General features: G+C 41.4%; 2 protein-coding genes across 3 annotated transcripts in view; one reads left to right on the top strand and one right to left on the bottom strand.

Moving 5' to 3' along the window:
• Positions 1 to 14,607, top strand: part of EZR (ezrin) — a 36,181-nt gene extending 21,574 nt beyond the window's left edge. The window contains exons 3-13 of the mRNA XM_055713513.1: positions 697 to 792; positions 1,613 to 1,887; positions 2,744 to 2,827; positions 3,429 to 3,575; positions 6,126 to 6,222; positions 9,319 to 9,482; positions 10,429 to 10,559; positions 11,264 to 11,424; positions 11,718 to 11,810; positions 12,467 to 12,718; positions 13,035 to 14,607. Coding sequence (XP_055569488.1) covers positions 697 to 792; positions 1,613 to 1,887; positions 2,744 to 2,827; positions 3,429 to 3,575; positions 6,126 to 6,222; positions 9,319 to 9,482; positions 10,429 to 10,559; positions 11,264 to 11,424; positions 11,718 to 11,810; positions 12,467 to 12,718; positions 13,035 to 13,199 — 1,665 coding nt within the window. The 3' untranslated portion in view covers positions 13,200 to 14,607. The remainder of the gene's footprint in view (positions 1 to 696; positions 793 to 1,612; positions 1,888 to 2,743; positions 2,828 to 3,428; positions 3,576 to 6,125; positions 6,223 to 9,318; positions 9,483 to 10,428; positions 10,560 to 11,263; positions 11,425 to 11,717; positions 11,811 to 12,466; positions 12,719 to 13,034) is intronic.
• The window catches only part of SYTL3 (synaptotagmin like 3), a 38,396-nt gene continuing 21,478 nt past the window's right edge, over positions 9,679 to 26,596 (bottom strand). Inside the window, exons 9-16 of one of the 2 annotated variants that reach the window (XM_055713512.1) lie at positions 25,873 to 26,013; positions 22,946 to 23,124; positions 21,898 to 22,000; positions 19,706 to 19,876; positions 19,396 to 19,495; positions 18,106 to 18,214; positions 17,015 to 17,220; positions 9,679 to 10,435 (exon numbers count right to left, since the gene is read on the bottom strand). In XM_055713512.1, coding sequence (XP_055569487.1) covers positions 10,422 to 10,435; positions 17,015 to 17,220; positions 18,106 to 18,214; positions 19,396 to 19,495; positions 19,706 to 19,876; positions 21,898 to 22,000; positions 22,946 to 23,124; positions 25,873 to 26,013 — 1,023 coding nt within the window. In that variant the 3' untranslated portion in view covers positions 9,679 to 10,421. Of the gene's footprint in view, positions 10,436 to 15,590; positions 15,740 to 17,014; positions 17,221 to 18,105; positions 18,215 to 19,395; positions 19,496 to 19,705; positions 19,877 to 21,897; positions 22,001 to 22,945; positions 23,125 to 25,872; positions 26,014 to 26,596 lie in introns of those variants that run through there. The other variant, XM_014287008.3, reaches the window with a different exon arrangement.

The following is a 26,596-nucleotide window of genomic DNA, read 5'->3' as shown; positions in this document are numbered from 1 at the left end:
GTAGTTGTAACTAGTTACTTACGGCCCTGCTGAAGTAGAGCATATAAACTGTAGCCTACTGAATACACCCCACAATGTCTAGCTATGAAGCTATCCCACTTCCTCAACTAGTAGGCACTGATCTCTTTATCTTTAAAAGTTATATTTGCTTAGTGACATTTTTCATACTACTATGCAATTTTTGTGGTCTGCTTATATCACTAAACCTTACAGATTGCCCGTTAGTCAACATCACACAAACAGTACTTCACAGAGTGCTAATCAGAGTGGTGCATTTTTCCCTATCTCCCTTACCAGCCCCAGAAAGCTTTTGCTTCCAAGCTACAGACTGCTGGCCTCTAGCTCACCAGTAAGAAAAATTGCGGGAAACTACAGCCAAAACTAATTAAGTATCCTAAAAGCATTGTCTGTCTCAAATCTGCAGTTGGTGGTCTGTCGCTTGCCCTGTTTGTGTCTACTGGTTTCCCCAGAATTGTCTTCTAGGAACTGGGAGGGACAAGTAGCTTAGCCTATGCCATTGCTGTCATCTACTATGGCAGCTATATGTCTTTGTCAACAAGATGAAATTAAGAGATGCCAGATGAGAGGTTTAGGCTGTTTCCTGCACCCGCAGGTGATGTGGGACTTGAGAGGATACTGTGACTTCGAGTGAACCGTTACCTGCAATAACTTCTTTATTTGACCTTTCTGTTTCAGGTGGTTAAAACCATAGGTCTGCGAGAAGTGTGGTACTTTGGTCTTCAGTATGTGGACAACAAAGGATTCCAGACTTGGCTGAAGCTTGATAAAAAGGTAACAGACTTTGGGCTAATTGCTGAACAAAGGTTAAAGCTTAGATGATTTCTGGTGTATTATTTGCTGCAGCTTTGTAAACTTTGTGCCTGTTGTTGACTGTTCCTTAATTCTCATAACTCCAGGATTATTTTTAGAGAGAGCTTGACCTTCATGGGAACTGTTTGCATGAGGTGTGGTATGGTGGAAGTTTGCCCTTTCTCTCCGTGTGAATTGTAGAAAGCTTTATAGCATTTATCAGATGTACAACAGCAGCTTGATCTTGTACTTTGTTGAGTAGAAGCAGCTATTCTTGCTGTGACTGGAAGAACATCATGGTTAGTGAGGGTTTTAGTCTCTGCTTGTGCAGGATCAGTTGTTGCACTAATCGGAAAGATAAGTCAGTTCAAAGCTGGGCAGTTGTAACAGAGCACTGATGCCTCTGATGTGCTCTTTTTTTGTGGACTTGCATTTCTTGCAAGGCTATGAACTGTTTTTCTTGATGGGGCAGCTGGTGACTTACCTGTTTAACGACAGGGGGCTGTTCTCTCAAATGAATACAATACTTGGATGGGTTTGCCATCTCGTACAGCATGGAAAATCATTCTCCAGTGACCAAGGTTTGCTGTGCAAAAAAAAATTTCACTGGCTGCTTTGGAAAACGTAACGCATTTCCCCTGTATTCTCATACCAGTAAGCAGCCAGAATTAAGGCATTCCAGTAATGAGTTGCCAGTCACTCGCCTCTGAAGGCAAATGCCCCTAATCCTTTTTTCTGAGTAAAAGCAGTGTATTCTGTTGTTTGCAACCCTGCTTAGTTGTGCTGTCACCTCTGTCCTCAGGTTTCCGCTCAAGAAATCAGAAAGGAGAATCCCCTCCAGTTCAAATTCCGTGCCAAGTTCTTCCCAGAGGATGTACCTGAAGAGCTGATCCAGGACATCACACAGAAGCTCTTCTTCCTGCAGGTGAAGGAAGGGATCCTCAGCGATGAGATCTACTGTCCTCCTGAAACAGCAGTACTTCTTGGCTCCTATGCTGTGCAGGCCAAATTTGGAGATTACAGCAAAGATGTGCACAAGCCTGGATACCTCAATTCAGAGCGCCTGATCCCCCAAAGGTGAAGGAGTTGGTCGATACAGTCTCCCATTTTATTTAGGGTGGTTTTTTTGTTGTTTGGCTTTCTTTTTAAAGTCAAGAATTTGCATCCTAGTTAAATATAAAGAGCTTCATTAAAAGCATGTTTGGTTTTTTCGATTGAACTGCATGCATTTGAGTTTTTTCCTTCATTTTTTTCTTTCTGTCATATTAGAGTATGTTTTTATACTCTCTCCTTGGGTTGGTTAGGGAGAGGAAGTATACTTTTGAATTCAGCTTTTCTTTCCTGAACATTGCTGCCATGCTGGTAACTGGCAGTATGAATGTCTCCTCTTTAAGAAAAGAGCAGCGTTCAGTCTAGATATGTCATCCCTGGAGAAGGCTGGGTTGTGTGTCCTTGTAGTCCTAAAAAGCTTGTATCTGGAAAGCATGTCTTGAGGTTACGTAGTCCCCTGTACAGGGTAAGTCTCTGTTACCAGAGAAATGGCTTCTGTTTATGCGTCCTGATGACACTCTGCAGCAGTGTCTAATACCAGGAATGACACCAGCTTTTGCTTTGCTTTAACCTGCTGGTGTCTACAGAGTATATGTGATTTTTTTGTCGGCGTGGGGGTTTTTTTTGTGGGTTTTTTTTTTTTAAGTGTTCTACTTATGCCTCTCATGTCTCTGGTCGGTGACCACAATGGCTTTGCAGAAGGTTTTTGTTCATTCTGTAATGCTCTGATTCACAGACTTTGGGCTGAGTAGGATCTTCCTTTTAATTTCAGTAAGACTTCACGGGTGGGACTAATATTTCAGTAAGACTATAGCAAAACTCGGCATCAATGGATACGGCAGAACATAAAGCCAATTTTGCTAATTTGCCTTTCTTTGTATAGGGTGATGGACCAGCATAAACTCTCCAGAGAGCAGTGGGAAGAACGGATCCAGGTGTGGCATGCTGAACACAGTGGCATGCTCAAGTAAGTGTTTTGTATTGCTCCTTAGGCTGGTCATTTCGTTGCTGGTTCATTACCTTAAGCTTGCAGTTCCACAACGTGATTTTGAAATAAGACTCCCAAGAGTCGCCTGTGTAGGGAACTCTTGGTGTATATTTTCTGGACCAGCATTGAATCACATAGTAAAACTTGGTAGGATATTTGCAGTGGTGCTGAAAAGTGTCTGGGATGGCTTTCTGAAGATCCTGGACCCATGTACAGTGTATCAGTGATGACTTTGAGTGGGGAAAAAAGTGAAGGTGTATGTCTAACCTTGAAGCATTTGCACTGGCAGGTGCAGAAGGTTCAGATCCTGTACCTTTCCTATTGTATCTTGAGACGAGGATGAATGCTGAAAGAGATGAATGTGGCTAATTTTCTGTCCAGAAATACTAAGGTTTGGTAAATGTGTGTGTTTTCATAGGTGTAATATCATAACTTCTAAAGTGAATCCCATTCAGTTTTTAACTCCTGTTTGATGTGTGGGTTTAGGAGGAGTTATGTGTTTCTTCCAAGGGTTTTGTGCTTTCTGAAATAGTCAGATAAACGGGGGGCTGACATCTGCTTTGCTTCCTGTCTCAACCAGAGAGAATGCCATGCTGGAATACCTGAAGATTGCTCAAGACCTGGAGATGTACGGAATCAACTATTTTGAAATCAAGAATAAGAAAGGAACTGACCTTTGGCTGGGGGTTGATGCCTTGGGACTCAACATCTATGAAAAGGATGATAAGTAAGGCCTTTGTTTTCACCTCTGATCTCACAGAGCGAGGGCTGCTGTGGGAACCAAGGGGCATTTCTCATTTACAGTATCAGGGCAAAGTTTAGAGCTTGCTCCTGTTTCTGTTCTGGATCAGTAGGTGAAGCTGTGCTAGGAAATGAGCTTTCACATCATTTATGCTTTCTTGACTTTCCTGACCTTTGTAGCCTTACATGCTAATGCTTCCTACATATAAAAAGAGATGTCAGTTGTACAATGCCACCTGGTAAACAGTGCACAGTTGTAGAGCTGAACCCTGAACTAAGGAGTTTACCAAGCTTTTCCTTGACTGAGGTGCCAGTTATGCCAGCAGTGGGTACAATACGAGAACCTCGAGAGGCTAACATAGCTGCAGAGTGTTTGGATATCTAAGGCTGTTCTTATACTGAAGTTAATGGCAGATGTGCATACAACTACCTGGGTTTGAAAAAAGACAAATAGCCGCAAACCCAAAGCTGGGTAACACTCAGAATCCAGGGAAGCGTTAACCTAGATAGTTACTGGGAGCAAGGAATGAAATGAGGTCTCACTGAGGTATGCATAGTTTTAATCAGCCCTTTTGGTAAAGGCAGAACCTTTATTAATGGGATAAGAGGTGGGAAATGATAGACTACGTCTATAAATAAACACAAAAGGAAGGTGAGAACAGCTGTGTCTAAGCCTGCTAAGTCTCTTCTAATACTTCACAACTGAAGGATTGAAGGGAAGTTAAAACTGACATTTTTTTAGATAAAGGATTGGTCTAGACTTTTCTGTTGTTTGGTCATTGCGTCCCTGCCCCCCGTCCAAGTATTGGTTTCATGTCACTAATCTATAACAGACTACCATTGTAATACAGAAGGGATTTCACCTGTCCTACATCTTTGCCTCCAAAAAGCTTTGAATGCAACCCAAGTATTAATTGGAACTCTCTGGAGCTTCTGTTAAGATGGCAAAGAGAAATGCAGTCTCTTCTGCAATGCTAATATGTGCTGTCACCCAGAAAGCAAGGAGTGTCACTTGAAAGAAAAGTAGTTTCGCTCATGTAATACTTTAGTCTTGAATGACTAGTCTTGCTATGTAACCATGGTCACACAAACAGGTTTTTCAAGCTGCAGAAGCAGACAGAATATAGCCCTGGACTGCAAAGAGCTATCGAGAGCATTTGCAAAACAAATACAGTGCTGGAATAAACTGCTTATTTCTACTGTAGTTCTTGCTACTATGTAATTAAGTCTTTTGAGCAGATATGGGGGCTAAGAAAATAGTAATGTGTACCTCACCTCTGGTTTGTATGTGCAAAATTTGGGGACTGGGGCAAAGGTGAAAAAGCAAAGATTCATTGTTGAAGTTCAGCCTGAGGAAAATGAGACCGTGCTATAGGGGTGTGAGCCTCTATACTGCATTTTATGTCAGTGTCACAGTTCTAGGTGCTTTCAAGCTTTTTTTTTTCTGCATTAAAGAGGTGAATCTGCAATAGAACTTACTAATAAGTGAATTATTTTAGTTGTCTGCCATACTGTATTGTCTAGGGTTGAAACACTTAATATGACTGAGACTGGAGTAATTAGTTAATTGTAGTCTAATCAAATAATTTTCTTTACAGTTCTTAATGTTACATACAGTGTTGCATAACCTTGCAGTTAAGTTAAAGGTTAGGGAATGGTAAGCTCTGAAGAGGATGTATTTTATTCTTGATGTCCGATTTTAAATGAGGCAGGTTTGGGTTTTTTTGTGCGCTTGGGCCCAATGAAATAGCTATGTAGTAGCTTTCCATCTCTGTGATGAGTCAAATTTCTCCAAAATTGTCAGCTTTTTTCCTTAACCAATGAGCTCCATAGAAAGGATTCTTACAGAGCTCAAGTGGTTCAGTGATGATAGACGTTTCTCTCAGTGCTGAACATTATATACTCATGTCTTCAAATATCTGCTAGAAATAATTGTTGGCACTTCAGCGTATGCCAGACACACATGTATTGGATGGGTTAGATAATAACAAGAGGAGGAAACAAAAGACAAGAAATCTGCTTCTGTCAGTTGTGTTTGTGCCTGCCCAGTACTTTCGAAGGGAAGGCAGGATGGAGGTAGCTGGGCTAGCTGTAACACAGCAGGGTAGACTTTTTGTGGGTGCTAGAAGGTGTGTGGAGCAGCTGAGTTACTTCGGCTTACGCCTCCCTTGATGTATGAGGAGCTCCCAGGAAGCACAGCCCATATGCCTAAAGTCTGCATGTTGCAGATTTCAGGCCCTGATTTAAAAGAAATGAACTTAAAGTAGCAGTTTGGTAAAGCTGAGTGTGTGGCTTCAGTAGAGACCATCCCTATTGCGTAGTCACAGGTCAGTAGGGTGGCTGACCAGAATGAGACGAGACTCTATAAGGGAGGTGACTGGGCTTCTTTTCCTGCTGTGGGGTTTTGGTTCAACTACTGTCTTCTCTCTGTTGGGAGTTGGAAGTGTTGTGTCCCACTGAGTCTGTGTGTTAGAAGCAATGTGGCGGGAAAAAAGTTAATTGCATCATGTCTTAAAACTATTTCTCTTCTTTCCAGACTGACTCCAAAGATTGGGTTCCCCTGGAGCGAAATCAGAAATATCTCTTTCAATGACAAGAAGTTTGTTATAAAGCCTATTGACAAGAAGGCACCAGTAAGTATAACTAGAATATATTCCTGGATACTGCATATGAACAACTTATACTGTTTCATCTCAAAATAAAGTAGTCTTTGGACAGGAGAAAGCTGCAGACATCAGATGCAAAATGAGTCTCAGTATTTAAGGTGTATTTAGAGTTGTCTGCTTTTCTGTGCAGTATAAGTAAAGGGTTTGTGCCAGTATCTAACATACAGAAAGACAAGGATTTGACAACTGCAGTGTCTTTTTTTTTTTTTTTTTTCCCTTTTTCCTAGAAAACTAGGTAGCCCTATGCTTAAATCTGAGATTCTTTGCTAGTTCTGTGAGTCTTTGTGTAGCCAGATTATGCTGAGACCAGTCCTCTCCCCATTTCTCTCAGTGCCTGGAAGCTGGTAGGTAACTTTTTTTTGTCCATTAAAAAAAAAAAAACGCCCCACAAAAATCATTCTAATGCTACTGCAAAACCACATAGATACATATGGTTTTGCATCTTAATGCTCACTTCTACGCTACTGAAAGAGTAAAAGTGAGTTAAGGACCATGGCGTTCATGGAACTTCTTGAATACTGGGATAAATGGCAGAGATGTGATTTCTGTGGAGAACTGAAATGTAGCTACCTGTGAATGTTGCTTTTCAATACTTACAAACATGTTTTCAGTTATTTTAGTGAAGAACTAGCAACTTACTTTGACCTGTTGAGAGCATAGTGGAATAACTGGTATAGGTGGATCTCATTCTGTCAGTCTTGTGAAACTATTGGAATAGTTGAGAAAGGCCTCATCTTCTCTTCCCCCACCCCAGTACTTGGCCTTGGTGGGTAAATACAGCCCTGAGAAATAATAAGCAGTTTGGATTTGGCAAAGGGTGATTGCTTATAAATCTCTTTAACAGGAAAAGGTCCTCCCAGTAATTTAAAGGATGCTGGTGCACAGTGTGCTGATGCACAGTGTGTTGCAGATAACAGCCTGGGGTTTGGTGGGGAGAAGAGTTTCTTTCTGTCATGTTAGTGAAAGCCAGCAAAACTCCTCAGAGACGGAAAGCTGGTCTGTCAGGCATGCTTTTCTCAATAGTAGAAGAGCCTCTTGGATATGTTGTACACATTATGAAATATCAATCTCCTGTTTACGGATCACAGCTTTCCATCCCATTCCCAACAGTAAATCTGACTGAATTTGAAATGGGAGACTTGCAAGAGGATGACACAGAAAGGTGTTAACATTGAAAAACTCAGTGATGTTTCCTGTCTCTGTGTCAGTTGTCCTTGTCCCTCTGGGTGGTGGTCTGTTTCATGTTGTGCCTGAAAGAAGAATTTATCTGGGTGCTAATTCTGAGCATTCAGGAAGTTGTCTGGGTCTTTTCATGTGCTTGTGTCTCCTTTTTAAAAGGCAAGTGTTATAACTACTGCAAAACATTCAGTCCACCCAAGATGCGATTGCAAGTTGCCCTTTAATTTGGAGGATTCTACGTGTCTGTGTTTAAATGGACACTAATGCAATGGGTAGAGTCCTGTGGCACCTTGGCCAGAATAAACTTTTCAGGTTTTTAGGCCTTTCTGCCTACATACTCCAACATCTTCAGCACATGACCTTTAAAATATCGAGCTGTGAAGCTCCCAGTTGTGTGAGACCAGGGGGAAGGTGGGGATTAGAAAAGAAAAGGGGATTCTTTTGTGTTTTCATGTGAATGTTATGGCCTTAAATGAGAAATGCAACCACAGTCCATGCCTTCGGTATATACTTCCATGTGAATGAACTTGCCTCAGGATAGGACCTGTTTATCACAATTTACACAAAATGTTTTTAAAATTACTTGTCAGAAGCAGGAGGTCAGATGAACAGGTACAGTTAGCAGTGTCGGACCTGTGCAGCTCAGAACGGCTCTGGCATGATTTGGTGGGGGAACACGACTTGCTGCGCTGACAGCCTTGTTTGTGGTCAGTATGGGAATTGGGAAAACACCTTGAAGAAAACGAGGCTTTCTCAGCATTTTCATGTTCATCTTAACAGTACATGGAGAGCTTTTCATCGCTCCTAGTGTGACTTCTGGTTTCCCCAGAGATGGCCACAACTTGTGCTTCTGACCTCAGGCCGTTTAAAAAAATTATCTCTGCTGCCATGCAAGTGTAGAGCCTGTGTGCCCCTTCTCACTTCCACCTCTTCCTAAGTGAGGTGGTCCATAGGAGAGTGAGTGTAAGGAATGGGTACTGGTTTATGGTGGCAGCTTGCCTACGGCTCATATCACAGTCCGCAAAAAAGGCACAAAGTTGCAGTTTGCTCACTGTGTAAGTTCAGACTACACTGTAAACACGTGTGGTTGTGGACTCAGGAAAAATCACCAGGCAGGCAATGAACTTGGTCCTCGGTATCCCCTTCTTAGCAGATCTACTTCTAGAAGATCCAGTCTGGTGTGTAGTTTCTGTAAAAGCCTGGTTATAAGAAGAAAGCTGGGGTTCTTTTTGCTGAACCAGAAATTTTAGAATATCTTTTGTTTTCTTTACTGCCTGCGACCCAATATTCCAAATAGCCCCTATGTTTGGTGGTTCAAGGGGGGGGGGGGGGGCGGAGCTTTCATTTGACACTTTTAATGGCCTAGGAAATGCCACGGAGAGGAAAGAATGATACTGGAAGGTGTTTCTTCTCTTTCTCTGAAAAAACACAGATGATGCCTTGAATATTGATTTAAATAGATCAGAGAATTCTACAAAGTTACTTTAATAGTCTGCCATACATTCATGCTTTATCTTTCAGTCACAAGCCCATGCAAATTGAAAAATTAATTACTTAGTCCTAGAGGTCTACGAGTTGCCCAGATGGTTACCTGCAACCCAGAATCTTCTGCAGCATTTCCAAACTCTGCAGTCTCCTTTAAATGGAGATTGTTAATTTTCTCTAAAAGATACTTTTAATAAAAGAGTAACTTGTCAATTCTTTGTAGAGTTTAACTGGAGAATATACGTAACAACTGTTTTGGCTTCAGATGATATTGGCAGCCCCTGCTGCTATATTTAAGTGGCCTGTGTGTATGTCTTGGTTACAGTGAAATTAGGGGCGAGATGATCTGTTAGCAGTTAGCATGCTTGGAAACCTGACTGTGTGGTGCCTGTCTTCTAGGACTTTGTGTTTTACGCCCCTCGTCTGAGAATTAACAAGAGGATCCTGCAGCTCTGCATGGGTAACCACGAGCTGTACATGCGGCGCAGGAAGCCCGACACCATCGAGGTGCAGCAGATGAAAGCCCAGGCCCGGGAGGAAAAGCACCAGAAACAACTGGAAAGGTGAGCTTGGACACGGACAGCGGAGATGAAGCGGCAGAGATAAACGACACCAAACTGCCAGGGTTCAACCAGCAGCTGTACGTGCAGGGCAGCGGTCAGTGACGTGGGTTTCACTCAAGCAAGGCTGCGAGCTGTGCCACGTTCACGAGGCACGTGTGGCCCTGGAGCTCTGGCTTACGGGGCTGAGCTCGGGCTATCCTGCAGCTGGACTGTGAGCGTTACTGTTCTTGCTTGGACCTGTGACCCTGTAGTCTGCTGTCCTGGTGGCAGTCTTGAGAGCTGCAGGGAGATGTGGAGGTGAGGGCACAGTGGGCTCCTGTGTGGGGCACACACCTGAAGGGGGGTTCTCCTGACTCTGGAGTGTTAGGACCTCATTTATCTCTTGCACCATGGGGTGGCTGGGAGTAAGGGGGAAACCTTCACAGGGAGCATGCGTGAAGAGAGAAGAGGGGACTGGGAGACCTTTCACAGGCAAGGGAAAAGGATAAGCAATCCCACTGGTCTTCTACCACTGGCTGCAGGTTGCTCATGATTCAAGAAATAATGTTGCTTTTCTCCTGTATTTGTGGCTTGTTTGTCTTCATTCCCTCAGTGCTCGTGTTTTTACACCACCTTGAATTTCCCATGACGGAAGTAACAAAGTTAGATCTCTGCTGTGCAGTACAGAGTCCTGGCTTTCTCTCTCTGCATCTAGTAGCTATTTGGCATTCTAAATTTCTGCAGCAGGCAAGAATAATAGAAATGTTTTTATGAAATGTGATATCCGAAACTGAGCAAAACTTTTGACGTGGTGAAGGAGCAGGCGATAGGTATTTCTGTCTTCTGGTTCTTGCTTTGTGGCTGTCACTTCCCACTGAGCTGCCTGGAGAGCTGCCCAGCCAACTTTCTTGCCTGGCTGTAGCTTAGGTCTGACATGAGCTTCAAGTATGAAATCTGTTTCTAACAGGCAACAACTAGAAAATGAAAAGAAGAAGAGGGAGACAATTGAGAAGGAGAAAGAGCAAATGTTGAGGGAGAAGGAGGAGCTGCTGGTGAGGCTACAAGAGTATGAGATGAAGACTCAGAAAGCAGAGAAAGGTGAAGTACTTGTACTGGCTGGCCAGACCATGTGTATTCTGCTCCACGGAACTGTTACACGGGTTGCTGCCTACACCTAGCCTGGATCTGGTGACACTGGGATCTCTTGGCAAGGCTTGCCAATATCTGCCTTTATGGATAAATATACACATGTGCTCATACTGCCAAGATCATCCAAAGTATGAAAGTAGCATAATATCTGCTGATTGTATTTAGGAACTGGAAGGCATGAACTCTGTTTTCCCCTGTTGCCAAGATGGTTTAAGTAGTACAGCCTCTTCCAGCAGAGAGCTGTTCAGCTTTCAAGTACTTTTTACTTAACTCCTAACAGAAAAAAGTACTTTGGGAACAAGTCTTCCCAGTGAAACAGAGGCTTCTGTTTCAATGTACATGAGCAGATTTGAGACGGCAACACCAGGTCCTTGCAGTAAACTGTCAGTGAAAGGCAGCAGGATTGTGTCAGTGCTACAGACTTCAGTGCAAGTTTCTTTCAGAAGTTTTAATTATAATGTGCAGTTGACTACTTCTGAATTCAGTTAGTTGAAGCATTATGCAAAACATTACTTTGAGGTGCACAGTGAAGGGATATTGCAAGCTGGAGTAAAGTGTTTGTCATGATTTCTGCAGTTACCTAAGAGACTGTCTGTAGTCCCTTCACTTTGACCAGGCTTGTGGACCAACCACATTGATCCATCTTTTTCTAGAGCTCTCAGCTCAGATCCAAAGAGCCATTCAGCTGGAGGAGGAAAGGAAACGAGCCCAGGAGGAAGCAGAACGCTTGGAAGCTGATCGTTTGGCTGCTCTGCAGGCCAAGGAAGAGCTGGAGAGACAAACTATGGACCAGATGAAGAGCCAGGAACAGCTGGTAAGACCCAGTCATTTTGAGGATAAGGTATAGAGGCATGTTACTATGAGTAAGGCAACAACTTGTTTCTGGGGAAAAATACGGTGCAGTGAAGTACTAGACCATGTCGTAGCATTAGTGTGACGCTGGTTTCTATCGTGAGCAATCTACTGTTTTGTTCATAATTTCCGGTTCAGCCTTTATTGCAGTGTAACACTTGCGTCTTTTCTCAGTCAGCAGTGTTTTGTTGTTGTTTGATTTTTTTTGTTCGTTTGTTTAAGAGTTCTTAGAATTCTAGTTCTACTATTCAACAGGCTACAGAGCTTGCAGAGTATACAGCCAAGATTGCGCTTCTTGAAGAGGCAAGGAGGCGTAAAGAGAGTGAGGTTGAAGAGTGGCAAATCAGAGTGAGTATCTGCTTTACAATGTTGCTCTGAAGCTCCACACTTGAGCACAACACTTGCCAGTCTTGAGCAGAGTGTGCTGTTGTCAGTGGCTTCCTAGTACCTGGGTCAGGAGAGTTTAATAATTTGATGCACTAAACCCAAAAGTAAACCATGCAAGGCTTGGAGGGCCTGGTGCTCCTGGTGCCCTCTAACTGGCACTGCAGACCGTGTGGGAGGGCGGAACCACAGAAGTGGTGAGAAAGCTGACTGCCTAGTGTGTAACTGCATTAAAAATGCCAACCCGGGAACCTAAGTTCTTGCTGTGTGGAACCCATATCTACAGTCTACAGCTCTTCAAATGGGGAGAACGGGATAAAGGTAACTGTAGCTTTCCACAGAACTAATTTTCCTAGACTGTTTTGTTGGAAGAAGATTGTTTGTTCTGATCCCCTGCACATTACACAGTGGATGATGATAGCATCACCAGCCAAAAAAAAAAAAAAAAAAGATTGTTCTGTGTAAGACTGTAACACAGTACTGTCAGCTGCAGGGATTTAATTCCCTCTTTCCTGCTTTTCACAGTAAATTGAAAAAACTGGGAATATAAGCATTAAAGCGTTCATTAAGCTGGTTTAAAGCAAGAAATGCATTTACAATATTTTTCACTCTGCCCAAAGGCCAAGGAAGCCCAGGAGGATCTGGTAAAGACAAAGGAGGAGCTACACCTTGTAATGACTGCTCCACCTCCACCTCCACCACCTGTCTACGAGCCACTGAACTACCATGTCCACGATAACTTGCAAGATGAAGGATCCGAGTACTCTGCCTACAGTGCAGAGTTCTCCAGTGAGGGGATCAGGAATGACCGTAACGAGGAGAAACGCATTACTGAAGCAGAAAAGAATGAACGTGTACAGATGCAACTGAGGGTAAGACAATGTTTGGATGAGGCAGAGTAATTGAAATAATCATTCCTGGAAAATAGATAATTTAACCACTTGGTTAAGCACACAACGCATGATAGTTTCTCTTCATTTACAGTTCTTATAGGCAGTTTGAATTAAAGACAAGGTATATAAAGATTACTGTCATTGCTCAGGCTTTGAGATTACTTACATTATCCATACTGTTTATGGAAAGCATATGTTGTACCCATATCACTGGGTCCAGTCATCTGACAACTGTCAGCTCTCACCAAAGAATATTACTGCTGTGAGCTGAAACTTAATGTTCTTTATGTTGCAGGCACTGACAGATGAGCTGGCCCAGGCTAGAGATGAAAATAAGAGGACCCACAATGACATCATCCACTCAGAGAACATGCGACAGGGACGTGACAAGTACAAGACGCTGCGGCAGATCCGGCAAGGCAACACCAAGCAAAGAATTGATGAGTTTGAGGCGATGTAATGATGCTTGTACTAAGAAGGCGGGACTGTGGGAAAGGCAGATCTTAAAGCTGTGTTCTTGTTTTGGTTTGGTTTTTTGTTTGTTTTGTTTTTTTTTTAAATTGTGGTTGGGTTTTGTTTTCTTCCCTGAGGAGGGGTCACTGTATGACACTTAACAAATGTTCTCTAAACCCAGAGGTGTTTGAATCTCCCTTTTATTTCATACCTTCTATTAAATTTGGTACAGTTCAAAACTCATCATACCACTGATCCTGGAAGCTGCTCATGCCTTTGCTTAGTGCCAAAAGGCCTTAAGTCACATCTCTCTTTAAGCAAGATAAATTTTCATAGGCCGTGCTTCTATTTGAAGATATGTGCCCTGTGCAGATGCTGGATTCAGCTTGGTCTAAAAATAAGCAACTGTGGGTGAATTTTGTGCCATATATCTTTGTGTTATTAGCTACAGCATAGTCTCCAACAGCCGAGTAGAAGTCAGGATTTGCAAGCACCTGTATGTGTGTGTGTACATGGATGCATGTCTGTCTGTAAACCCTGGGTTTTTCCCTGTGGTCCTGATGCCCAGGTCCTGTCTGTCCCCCAGCCCCACCATGCACACAGAAGAACTGACAGCACCTCAGAACTACTTAGCGTAGAAGTCAGGCTTTTTCTGGTCGCTGCTCTCAGCTGGAGAAGTACTGCAGTGATGGCTCAGAGACAATGATACCCTCCTCGAGTAAAAGCTAGGCAAGTACTCTGTTGGAATCTCATACACTACTGTGTTTGCATTCCAGCTTCATTACTGATCAGTTATAGTGTAGTATTTATATATATATGTGTGTGTAAAACTTGCAGTACATGGATTGCAATACTAGTTTAAAGGGAAATAGTTTTGCTCTGTATATTTTGTTACTTTTCAGATTTAATAAGACTTGCATCTGTAAAAATGTCTAAACAACACTGTAGTCTGATACAGTGCAGCTGATTATTTGTAAAGATCATTTTTTTACTTAATGAAAACTGTTATATGTACACCTGATCCAATATATACAATTTTACTGCACCTATTTTTCTAACAAATTTTCTAATTTTTTTAAATGTTTGATTTAAAGTTTCAGACTCCAAAGATGAAGGGACTGCTTGTTTATATCACAGTTGTATTCTCTCTAGTGGAGAGCATTTCTGTGACCATTCCTTCCCCTATAATCTCCCCCTTTCCTTGAAAATCTGTTAGAAAGTGAGATACAGTATGTTGTCAGCTCTTCTCTTCCATTTACAACATCTACGCTGCTTTATACTTGACTTGAATCTTGTGTGGTTTTTTTTTTATTGGCAGCAGCAAACATCTAAATAAAAGATCTGCAAAGTAACAAAGGACTTGGACTCAGGTGTTTCTTGTGTGGGGTGTATTTTGTGTAAGGTGTGCTACTGCTCTTTTAGTTCCTGAGCTGAGCATATGAATCCCTGTGACTTTTAACTCTGAAGCCCTTAAAGGCCTCATTGACCTGGAAAGGAAGAAAGGAGAATACTTGCTGTAATGACTTAGAGGTATGTAACAGCAGCACTACTTACAGTTGTATATATTGAAGTTTTGCTGAACATGACACTACATCTGGGGCAAATTGAACTGACGCAGTAGCTGGGCCTTAAGCTTGCATCCCCACCAGTTCACGTGAACAAGTAACCTTAGCTAAATTATTGTCCTGTGCTGTATATTATATGCATCAGACTTGTTAATACTGTCTTACATTGGCAACTGATAAGAACAATGAATTTCCTACAGCTACACTTGTTCTATTAGCTGTCGCCCCACACTCCTACTGAGGGAGAACTTAATGTTTAATTGGTTTTTAAGCACCATGATACAGCGCATGCTTGAGAGGCATATAGCCACAGGCCAAAGCTTTTTAGGGTCATGCAAAATAACAGTGGCACTGTAGATGGTTCTGAAGCAGAGGTGTTAGCAACACCCATCTGCCGCAAGCAGTTAAAGATAAGCTAGTTCTTGGTTCTCTCTGAACACGTGTAAAGTGTCAAGCTCAGAGTGAAAGCATGTAACGTTAAGGTGACAGGTATTTTCTCTAAGAAGTATTCCTCTCTGTGATTAAATTAATTACAGTTCTGCTATGCCCAGAAATGGAAAACTGCATATCATCTGGCTACTGTTGCCTTGTCAGCATAATGTATTTAAAATAGAGTTAGTCACCCCTGAGGAAACGATACTAAGCTTATACTCTGGCTAGAGACACATAACAGAGCCTGAATTTTTGGTGAAGTAAAACCCTCAGAACATCACATGCTGTCAAATGGATAACTCTTCCCAAAAAGCTGGAGTAGGTACTGTTGCAGTGTACCTTTCCCCCCTGAAAGGTATGTGCCACTAGAATACAAAACATCACATGTGGGAAAGGAAAAGTTGTTGTGTGGTAATCTCTTATGATTTAAAGTTTTCCTTATTTGAATGCAGTATGAGTGTGAAGTCCATCCACACGTTTGGGCTGCAGAGCACTTCCTGCCATTGGACCACAGACTGAGAAACAAGGTCTGTAGAGTCAAAAAATTCCTCTGCAAGAAAGCAGAAGTCACAGTTACTTTTCACTTGGCCTTACCCAGCCTCCGGCCCAGCTGACGAGGTAATAACCACCCTGCTTCTCCCACTTCTACAGCAATTTCAGCTGTTCTGTAACTCCCAAGGCATTAATTGCAATAAATTGTAGCTATACTTTTGAAGCATTATTTATGACCTGTTAAACTAGGATCACGCTCTGAAGAACTCAGCCTACAGCGAAGAAAAAGTTTTTGGTTGTATGACTAGAAGCAGAGGAGCAAGTGTGCACACTAATAATGCCATTCTGCTATTAAGTCCACTGCTTCGGTTCATCTCCAGTGACTTTAATGCATTACTGGGCTTAGGGCTTGGCTAGTTGTCTTCACTCAGAAGCAGGTAGTTCCCACTCTAGCAGAAAGGAAAATGCTGGGAAGCACACTCAAAAGAAGTTCACGAGGAAGCCTGCACAGCATTGAGTTACTACTAGTGGTAATACTCTAAAGTGCATGTTGATACCATAACAAAGTGACTGATCCTCAGTCTTTTTGAGCCTTACATCTCAAATACTGAAATCAAAGCACTCACTCTCTGGGAGGACAGGGGTGAGAGACTCCACTGAGCAGTGTTCAAGTGACAATGCTTCCCTACTCAACTACCAGTTAAATGGGCCTCTTCAGTGAGCAGAGGCTTTCTCAGGTATTTCCTCAGTCTTGAGAGAGAAAGCTCGCTCTTCTGTCACAGAGCGCAAAACTCAGATGTGCAATAGCCTCTTCTGAGCAAGTTTCTCTATCTCCCACCGATTGGACCAATTTGTAGATGTAAAATAATAAGCACAAACAAAAGCAAGGCTGGAGTCTACTAGAAGTTAGTTCTCATGCTTCCTTTTGATGAGATAGTAGTTGAAATTAGCCACTTCATAGAAAACAACTCAAGGAACAAGTCTTGAAAAACAGATATGGAGCTCTAGATGAGTTAAGTCCACCCAACTTCTCTGTGCCTATCTTAGCATGGCCAGGCTCTGACTCTAAAAGTTACCATGCTAGCAAATGGCTTTTCCTGAAAATTCCTACTGACAGCCTTGAGCTTCTGCACAGACGTGAACTAAAACATGTGCATTGGTTCTTGCAGGATCAAAGCCCAAGACTGCCAAGTTGCTTTAGGACAGGGGCTGGGGCTGTAAGTGTAGGCACATGATAGCAGGTAATAAATAGCACAGTGTAAATAATATTATTTTGAATGTAAACTAAGCGAACTTTTTCCCAAATTACCTTCAATTTTTAGTGATAACTTACTTGCACCAAGCTTGGCTCCTCCTAGGAAATGATCGCTTGAGCTGAAAGTTGACTGGTCCCAGACAGTCAAGTGTAGACATGATTGCTGTAGCTGAGCTGGGGTCACACTATCAAAGACAAACAAGTGCTTCCACTGGGGACAGGCTTCTTTCTTCAAGACAGGAGACTTTTGCTTTACCTCTGCTCGGTCTGGAAGGATAAGACAACTTCCCAAAAACAACGAGAGTTCAGCAAGGTTACTGACTTATCCAGAAAATGGAACATTTGCAATAATCAACTAGGGCCCTTTGGTTTGCCTTAAATAGCAAAAAAGTTCAGCTTAAGTACAAGGTAGAACATGGTACTAGTGTGTTTATTTTGGGACTTGCTCCTTTTCCTGTCTGCCTTCAGTGTGAGTGCAAGTCGGCTTTTCTGGTCTGCTTTTCCTTTGCTGTCACTGACTGCTGAAGGAGTCTTTGCTCCCCCTTCTGATATGCAATGCTGCCTGAAACCTGCCTTTCAGTAGGATGAAATGCTCACCCATTTCACTGAAGACAGTGAAACAGCTTTATGAGATGTTGTCAGTGTACCCCAGTATGACACTTCCAATGGCTTCTGATGCCTGACAGAAGAGTAAAATGATCCTGCATACAGACTACTCAGTGCATTGAAGAAAAACTCAGCCCCTCCTCTTATAAAATATCTAGAATAGAAAGGATAGAAGTTTCCTTTTCAGTGTATCCAAAGCTATATTTAATTCTGCAAAGGCACAGCTGAAAATAGGAACAGAAAGACTATCTTGATTTGGACTTTTATTTTTCTTCTCCTCATATGTAAAAACAGATACTTACACCAGTGAACTCTAAATTTTAATGACATTGGTAAATTCTGAAGTTCCATTCAGGACCCAAAGAGCAGGTGGGACCCACACTGCCCTGGTGAGTGCTGCTGTTGTGCAGACACCCAAATGTCACATTTACAAGGAAGTCTGACTGAGAGTGTGGACAACACCACTTTCACCTGCCAGTCTCCTGATGAAAACATGTTAATACATACATTTGACCAGAATGCGTGTGGCACTTTCTATTTGAAGTGTTAGGTCTCATACATACCTTTTAATAAATGAGTTTGGCTTTCCAGCAGATCTCAGCATGGGCAAGTTCTTGGCCCCAAATATCATAACCTGAAGCTGGCATTTGGGAACTCCTTGGTCTTTATTTCCTGAAACATGAGCATTTATCACATGAAATAACCAGTTAGCTCAGCTAGATAAGTTAGATGGCTTAAGATGCTGCTATAAGTAAGAAAAAGCCTAAGCAGTGCTACTGGGATAAGGACTCATAGTGCTATATTGGAATCATCTGAAAGACTTTAACTTGCTCGTACAGTGTATGATTCACACACACAAAAAAGCAAGCAATGAGTAGCAGGTTGCTTTGTGACTCCTGTTCCAAAGACAGAGCTTTCTGTTATATTTATGAAAAGTAAACACTGGGCAGTACCCACAGAAGCCTTTCTCTGCAACAAAGCCAGAAGCAGGAGAAACAGCCAAACTTACGGTATGATAATGCTCCTCTGTTACAGCTCTAGTTACAGAGCAGAGACCCAATACACAGGTGTGTATAGGGAGGAAAAATGGAAGAAAGCAAGCTGGTAACTTTGGGGTCATTTGGAAAAGAAAAGGCAATCAAATTAACCTAACAGCTAATTAGATCTTCCTATTGGTCTCTACCTGTTGCTCTGGTCCTGACACAGCATTACCAGAGCTCTGAACCTCTGTGTACCTCACCATGGTCTAGGCAGGTAAGAAAAATGAGGCTGTCCTACCCCTCCCCCCCAAAGTGTTTATTTTACTCCGCCAGCAAGTGCTTGCTCTAACACACTACAGCAGTACTTAAGGTAACTTAAGGTACCTTACAAGTCTTTCATTAATGAAAACCAAATCCTGAGTTTACCTTTTGAACGTAACACCTTCCAAGTGAAACCATCTCTCTAAAATGAGAGCACTGGAGGAAGCCCAGGGTGCCAGTCTGGTACCCTTGCAGCCGTTTCCCTTCCACCTTTTCCCTAAATTGTTGGTCTCTACCTTGGGCAGTAAAACTGCTGCATCACCTCCAGAATAAGGTCTACTGGCAACACCATGACAGGCACAAGCTTGCCAAACAGCTGGATGCATCATACTGCTGCCATTATAATGTGCAGCTTTTGTTGGCATTAAAAACTAAAAGATGAAGTTGGAAAACGTTTGGATTTTAATCAATTTCAAATATAATACACCACAAACTACCATTTGCAGGAGCTGTTATGAACCCCATAGAGGAATTTTATATGGACACATTGTTCTTCATTGACCTCAACTGTTTTCTAGCCAAGGAATTCACGTATGCTGAAAGATTTTATACCTTCAAACTGGAAATTGTTATACTGCGCTGGTACCGACAGTCTTGCAGACACAAGGAGTTCACCACTGTACTGAATAAGATCAACCTCAGGCTTTTCAAGCTGAAGAAAGGGACATACAGAAATCTGTGTTACTGCAATCATTCTGTTTCACATCTTTCTCACAGCTTATTTATGTTTGCAGCATGTCTTACTAATATGGGCTGGATTGACAGCATTTTTCTCTCAACGATCTCAGAAGGGTGAACTTTTTCATAGCTTTCACTCCATCTTGCTCTTAAGATACAACTAAGCACAAAAACTAAGAATCACCTTGGGTTTGAGCTGGTACCAGTTGAACAACTGCATCGAGTTCTCTTCAAAATTCCACGCTGCCAGTGAAATCACCACTTCCCCCAAAAATACTCTGTATTTGAATGCTCCTGCATGCCAGACAGAGACCTGCAGTTGCCGACTTCCCAGCTGGGAGTATTCAATCTTGTACTAGAAAGATAAACAGCATTTACAAAGCAATACAGGATGAATGTGGGCCAATGCTCATAACCTGCTCAAAGGAAGCCTGGCCGCAGCATGGCTGAAGGCACCTGGATGCAGACAGAACCATGTTGTCTGAATTTGCTTTGCAATCTACATATTACCCCACTACTTAAACGCTAAAGTAATGCTCATCTAAATATGAAATAACATTCCGGGAATACCTTGACCTGCCTTACTAAAAATTTTGATTATTAATTCAGAACTTTATAAATTCTTGACCATTTTTGCTGGTGGTTTTTTATATTTTTGTTTTACACTCCCCCCAGAATTTGGCTGCTCTGGAGGCCAGTTCAAGATTAAGACACCTAACAAAGCTGCTAAAACTTCCATTGTGGTCAGTGGACATTACTCAGTGCAGTCAGTCAGGGCAAGGCAGTCATTCACCTGACCACTAATTAAAGCCTTGATCCACTCCCAAAACATAGTTAGAGCCCTCTGAGACATTTTTGGGTATCTAATGTACCCACATGAGACTGGCAAATGTGACAGCCTCCCTACAGGTCACCTGCACCCACCTGGACTGAAAGCTGGAGGCAATGGCATGGACGAGGACATCACTACCCACGTTTAAGCTGCTGAATCACCCTGGGCTCCAGTGATTCCAAGAGCATTTACACATCTCTCATGCATGCAGCTATCTAAATATACGTGCCTTAATTTGCAGCTGAATCCTACTGAGCTGGAGCTCAGTGTCACTATGTAGTTTACCTGCACTAGCACTATGCTCTTTTGACCATTTCTGCTACCCTGGATAAACTAATAATTAAATGAATTTAAAAGATTTCTAACTAAAACTACCTTTACCGTTCATGCAGCAAGTTCAGGCATGGCTCTCACTCTCGCTTTATCAGTTCTGCATGACTCTGGCACCAGAAAGGGCACTATAACGTTGGGACCAATTATTCCATCTGCAAGGGTTTTTTCCTCCCAACTTAAACCCTATATACAAACTTTGGGCTGTATATGAGAATTACATACATTACATAAATCTTTTTTGTTGTTATCTAATTTTAACGATGGTCTTTTCAAACATTTTGCCTATTTCCCTCACTCCAAATTCCTAATGTTCATACACACCAAGTGATGGGGGTAACAGTGAAACTTTTGAGTAGTTCAAGGAGCAACTGTGCAAGTTTGTCCCTCCATTAACTTCGTTTCAAGTCTCTTCCAAGATAACATATTACCGAAGAACTCATCATCTTACATGCTACTGCAACTCGCTATGCACACAAAAAATAAGTTTGTAGCAATCTGAGTACAAAACTGGAGCTGGGAACAACCAAACTAATCCAGCCTCTCCCAGACGATGGTACTCAGCTTCAGCTTCACATTTCATTAGGTGTATCTGAGGTGAGAATAAGGGCTCCTATTTTCTACACACAGTTCTTACAAGGATGCAAGAAGTAATATTGCAAGGCATTAAGGAATTAAAAACATAACTACTGTTCTCTGGTGGGATTAATGTTTGAAATTGGACACTACAAAGATGGCCTGGCATCAGTTGCCCAGGGAAAAGGAAGCAGACAACATTTCAAAGGTGGTGGAACTGAGTTAGCATTCAGCTAACTGCAGAGAGACACTCCAGTGGCACTGACAAAAGGAGCATCAGTTGAAAGGGACACTTGTGTAAAATACTAACTGCTCTGCAATACACCTAGCTCCTGAATGTACAAAAAAATGTGTCTATACTTTGCTTTTGTCACATGGTAACAACACTGGAATTCACTAAAAGTGTTTTCATGGACAAAGGCAGACTCTTCCAATGGTTTGCAATTTACTACTGTAATTCCAAAAGCATTTTCTCTTATTTGAACTGAAAAACATGTTTTTTTAAAAAAAAAAATTTGTTGTCAGTGACTTCTAGATTTGCTCCATCAGGACAGCTCTGAACTTGCAGAATTGCACATTACAAAAGAGGACATTACCATGGAAAAGCACACTTTGCAGCACACAACTGAAAATGGTACCTTCAAAGTCTCATTGAATTCTGGATCCACTGTGCTCTTTTTGACAGCCGTCTTCCGCTTACTCCGAGGAGATTTATCGGGAAGTAAATAAACCTTAACATACCTTGTAGAAAGAGAGAAGGATATAGGGAAAGTCACCAGAAAGGAGGGGAGGTGGGGGACAGGGCAGGGGGAACATCAGGGAGGTCAGGAATAAAAGTAATCAAATTGAGAAGAAAAATTAATTAGATGAGAGTTTTTTCTTAATTCTTAAACAATTTTATTGACTTTGTAATTTTCCAAGCAATAAAATGGCAAATTGTGGTTTATATCTTTTCTCAATAAAAGCAGACAGACTATAAGGATCCCCGTATATCATTCAGCTAATGTGTTTCAATTCTATTCTAATTGGGAAAGGATTAGGATCTGAATAGGAATCTTTCATTTTCATGCTCTTGGCCTCTGATAAAATCACTACCAAAGAAGTCACCCTGTCAGCTGTAGTAACAGTTTTATGATGACAACAAACAGCATATACTGTGCTCAAATAAAAAAACAAATCCAAAATCAACTTTAGGATCATTGCTGCTTGTTAATGAAGAAAATATCTTATCTTTATATCACCAAGTACCATGTAGCAAAAAAAAAAAGGTATAATCATGCAAATAGTATATAATAATTTGTAAATCTTACAAGTGCTAATTGTTATAATAGCCACTACAGTGAAAGTGGAAGATTGTTTAAAGTGCTGAAAGTTGCCCTAACACTGATTCAAGGAAAACCAGTAAAAAAAATTTCTGCAAGCTGAGTTGGACCACTATCAAGTACCAATACATTCCTACTCAAAGTTCCTCATGTGTAGGTCATGTGAACATTAATACTTAAATATTCCCTTTCATGTGAGTTCAGTGGGCTGTATTTGCATTATGGCTTCAAAACTAAGGAGTATTACCAATAGAGAGTGCTTGCTCGCAGCTTGGCAAGGAAAGGAGTGATCATACATCAATCTTAAAGCAAGAATATTTTCCTTATTTTTTTTTTCTATTCTCAGTCTCTACAAAATACTTACGGGTTACACTTTTTCTTCTTCTCTTCTCCGTAAGCCAGGTTCTTGCATTCCTTGATGCAAATTTCTAAGATGCAAGCTTTGAAGATGTATCTTATGGCAAACTCTATTTCTCCTGTGACGTTAGTCTTGCCAAAATTGCCAGTCTCAGTGCAAGTGCTGTTAAGACTATACAAACTCCCCTAAGAAAAGACAAATGTTTGGGGAAAGTAGCTTCAGATCAAACAGGACAAAGCATTTATTTCCCTCAGAGGTCAGTATCTTTACAGACATGCCTGCAGAGCTACTGTAAATCATGAAAATTTATGGTAACCTGTATAAAACATTCTGTTGCTTCCATAACAGCTGTGAAAATCATGACTGCAATTGCAACTACTGCTTTGCCTTCTTCTTTTCAGTAAGCTCTCTAGGCTAAGAAAATGCTTTCTTAGGTAGCTTCTAGATCTAGAGACTGTCTCTGAATAAAACTGCCATGTGGCTTCCCATGAGAAAAACAAGGTAAGTGTCTGAAAGGGGAAGAGTGAAAAAACCCCTCTGAAATCTGAGAACACACAAAACATTGAACTAGACTGCTTTTAATACACTGCCAAGACATTTGGGTTCTACCATGTATTACAGGAACCGAAAGTGGCCTTGCACATCCAGTAAATATTCTACAAGATGCCCCAATTCCTTACAAAAATTACATACTCCATAGCGGAGCAGTCTGTTCAGGAAAGATTAAAATACAAAGGCATCCAGTTGACATAAGCTGGTGCATAAAGAAGGTGTTTCCTAATTCGCCTTAGCCATTTTGTTCTCCTTTCATCTACTTCTGCCTATGGAGCAAAGGTTGGACGCTGTCCATCCACATATATAAACAGCAACTCTATCTAGCATTTACAGAGGCCATAAAACTGCAATGAAGGAAAAAACTCTTAATTCTTCCTGTGGCCCAGCACAGACATGTAACTTTATGGTACTATCTAGCCTTCACTGTAACAAACTGTCAACTCAATCAAAATAGTTTGGTCTGCATTAATTTATAAAGATATTCTTCAAGGTGAGCCCTAGAAACTTACATAGCATATGTCACGAAGACACAATTATGATTAATCTCACAGCAACACTGCCCTAGATTGCTAAGATACCTGTGTCAGATCACCCCTCCCTCTGAAAATAAACACCAGCCCACACAGGACTGGTTAACCCAGGAGTTCTGCATTGCACAACCCAGCAGTTAAGAGTGCAGAGCAGTGTTTGTAAGATCGTATCTCTCTTCCATGCAGATGATGTTCTTCGCTTGAGCAGCTTGCCAAATATTCATTTTAAAATTCATACCAACAGCTCAATTAATTCAAGAAGTTATCTATCTTACAAGCTCTAAGTAACATACAAACTTGACAAAAGAAGGGTCAGACTGCTTACTGAGGAAGTCACAACAAGCATTGGGATTGTCCTGACCTGACGCTTGTTGTGTGCAACCTTGCTCCCTCCACGAGGTGTGTATCAGTGTAATCCATTTCCCTGCAGCTTTGTTCAGCTCTGCTCTTTCACTCACTGATATATTTTTATTCATCTGACCACAAAATGCTTATTTTCCACCAAAATCCTTCATGACAAAGGAATGCAAACAGATTTTTTGTCTTAGGTCATATGTGCTCAAAAAAGTTCTGCAAAAGTCCCTCATATTTCTTCCACAGAACCTCTTATTTGTTTAGAGAGGCTGGATAGGTGTTCTGATTAATGATGTTTGGACTATAAATACATGTGTCTCCCACCTGATCAGGAGTCACACTGATTCAATGCAGAAATCGTTCAGAAATCGTTCATCCTTTTCATTCAGTGAACTAGGGTTTAGCAATGACTTCATGGATCACACTCTGGCTGGCATGACTGGAAGCAATGCCATCTGGTTTTTTGAAAGACACATTTTCATGAAGCAGTCATCAACATCCAACACTTACCCACAAAGGAAATTTTAATGGTACTTGATCTTTCCCTTTGTAAGATAGAAAATGTTTCAGTTTTAAGCCTGGGCTGTTTAGAGCCCAGTTCAGACGGTTCTCATTAGAAACACAAATGTCATCCAAAACTGTTATCCATTTGTCAGTTTAACATCTCAGACTCCACAACGTGGTAAATGACAGAGAGCACCAAGGTCCTTGTGTGTGTTTATACTTCTCTGCAAAGTGAGCAGGCTGATTTGATTCCCTAAAAGTCATTTTAGTTCCCTTCTTTACAACATCAACCATGGATTCTTTGGACACTTCACCCCGCCTAACCTCATCACTAATACATAAAAATTAGCTTCCACAGTTAATCACAGAAGCTTTAAAGCATGTGCTGAACTAATTCATAACTGGCTTCCTCCTCTCTCATTTGCAAAATACCATCCATCAGTCAATGATTCAGTGCCATCCCCTAAACCTGTGAACTGCTCCCCTGGCTTCCATCACTGTCAGCTTCCTTTTCATCCGCTGACACTCTGACATTTGATTTTCCACTGACATTTCCATTACCACAGTTCTTGCAGAATAACAAAACCCTTCTGCTAAATAAAGTTTTAAGAGAAAAAACTAGCTACTAGGTTAGAAAGAGCCATGTTCCATGATCCCAACCCTAACATAAAATAGGAAGAATGTTAGTTGCATTTGCAAAATTCAGAGGAAGCTGATCTATCCGTTATTCATTATTAATGGATCTATCCATCTATCAATTATCCATTATTAATTTGATTGGGCTTATGCTGCAAAAAGTTCACTGCAAAAAGTGTTACTATGAGGACTGTGCTAAGGGTAGTCAGACTTTCATCAGATACAAACCTAAGTAAAATTCTTCCTTCATTTCATAATATAACCCAAAATACGTGAACATTTTGCACAAGATCTTAGCTTTTATGTATGTTCCCATTAAGCACCTGCTCTGTTGTGCTTCACCCTTTAACTTACATGTTTTCTGCCATCACAGAAAACTGCGTCACTTGTGGGACTGGTTGGTATGTCTTCCTCCTTGCAATTCCTTTTGGTCAGAATTTCACTGTCATTTTGGGCCCCAGCGATGAGCTGCTGAAGACTGGGTGTACTTTTAATCTGTAAGAAATTTATCAAGTAATTTTTTTTATACTGAAGAAAAAAGCATTGATTCCCTCAGGAATGCTATCGGAAGAAAAATCAGTAGCAAATCGCTACAATTCACTCTGATCAATGCCACATAGCTGGCTTGCTTTCAAAGGCAATGTAGTAACTTCATTAGATGTTGATTTACAACTCTTTCATCCCAGCTAGAAGTACATTCATTGTATTCGTAATTTTCTAAAATCAACAAACCACTACCTAACCTAAGGATCACCACCACAGCAACTACTAACAACAGCCTACTAATAACACACCAAAAGTAGCAATATGCTAATAAAAGCCTTATTAGCCTTTAACAAAACAGTAATTTTGGAAGAAAAAAACCCTCTTGCCTCTAGGAAATTAAAAATAGTACTTTGCAATATGCATGACACATGCCCATGTCTATCCATGCAAGAATGAACGTAATGAAAATAGAAACAGACTCACAAGTTCTTGTTTAGCTCTACTTACAGGAAAAGCTTAAATTTCTGAGGTGCTCTTGACTTTGCTTTAACTAAGTCCATTCACCTTTCCCATTTTCCCAAGAAAACCCTGA

This window comes from Falco cherrug, chromosome 6 (genome assembly GCF_023634085.1).
Source record: "Falco cherrug isolate bFalChe1 chromosome 6, bFalChe1.pri, whole genome shotgun sequence".
In the NCBI taxonomy this organism is placed as follows: domain Eukaryota; kingdom Metazoa; phylum Chordata; class Aves; order Falconiformes; family Falconidae; genus Falco; species Falco cherrug.
The sequence above is the reverse complement of the archived record's forward strand: the minus strand, read 5'-3'. Positions and strand labels throughout refer to the sequence as shown.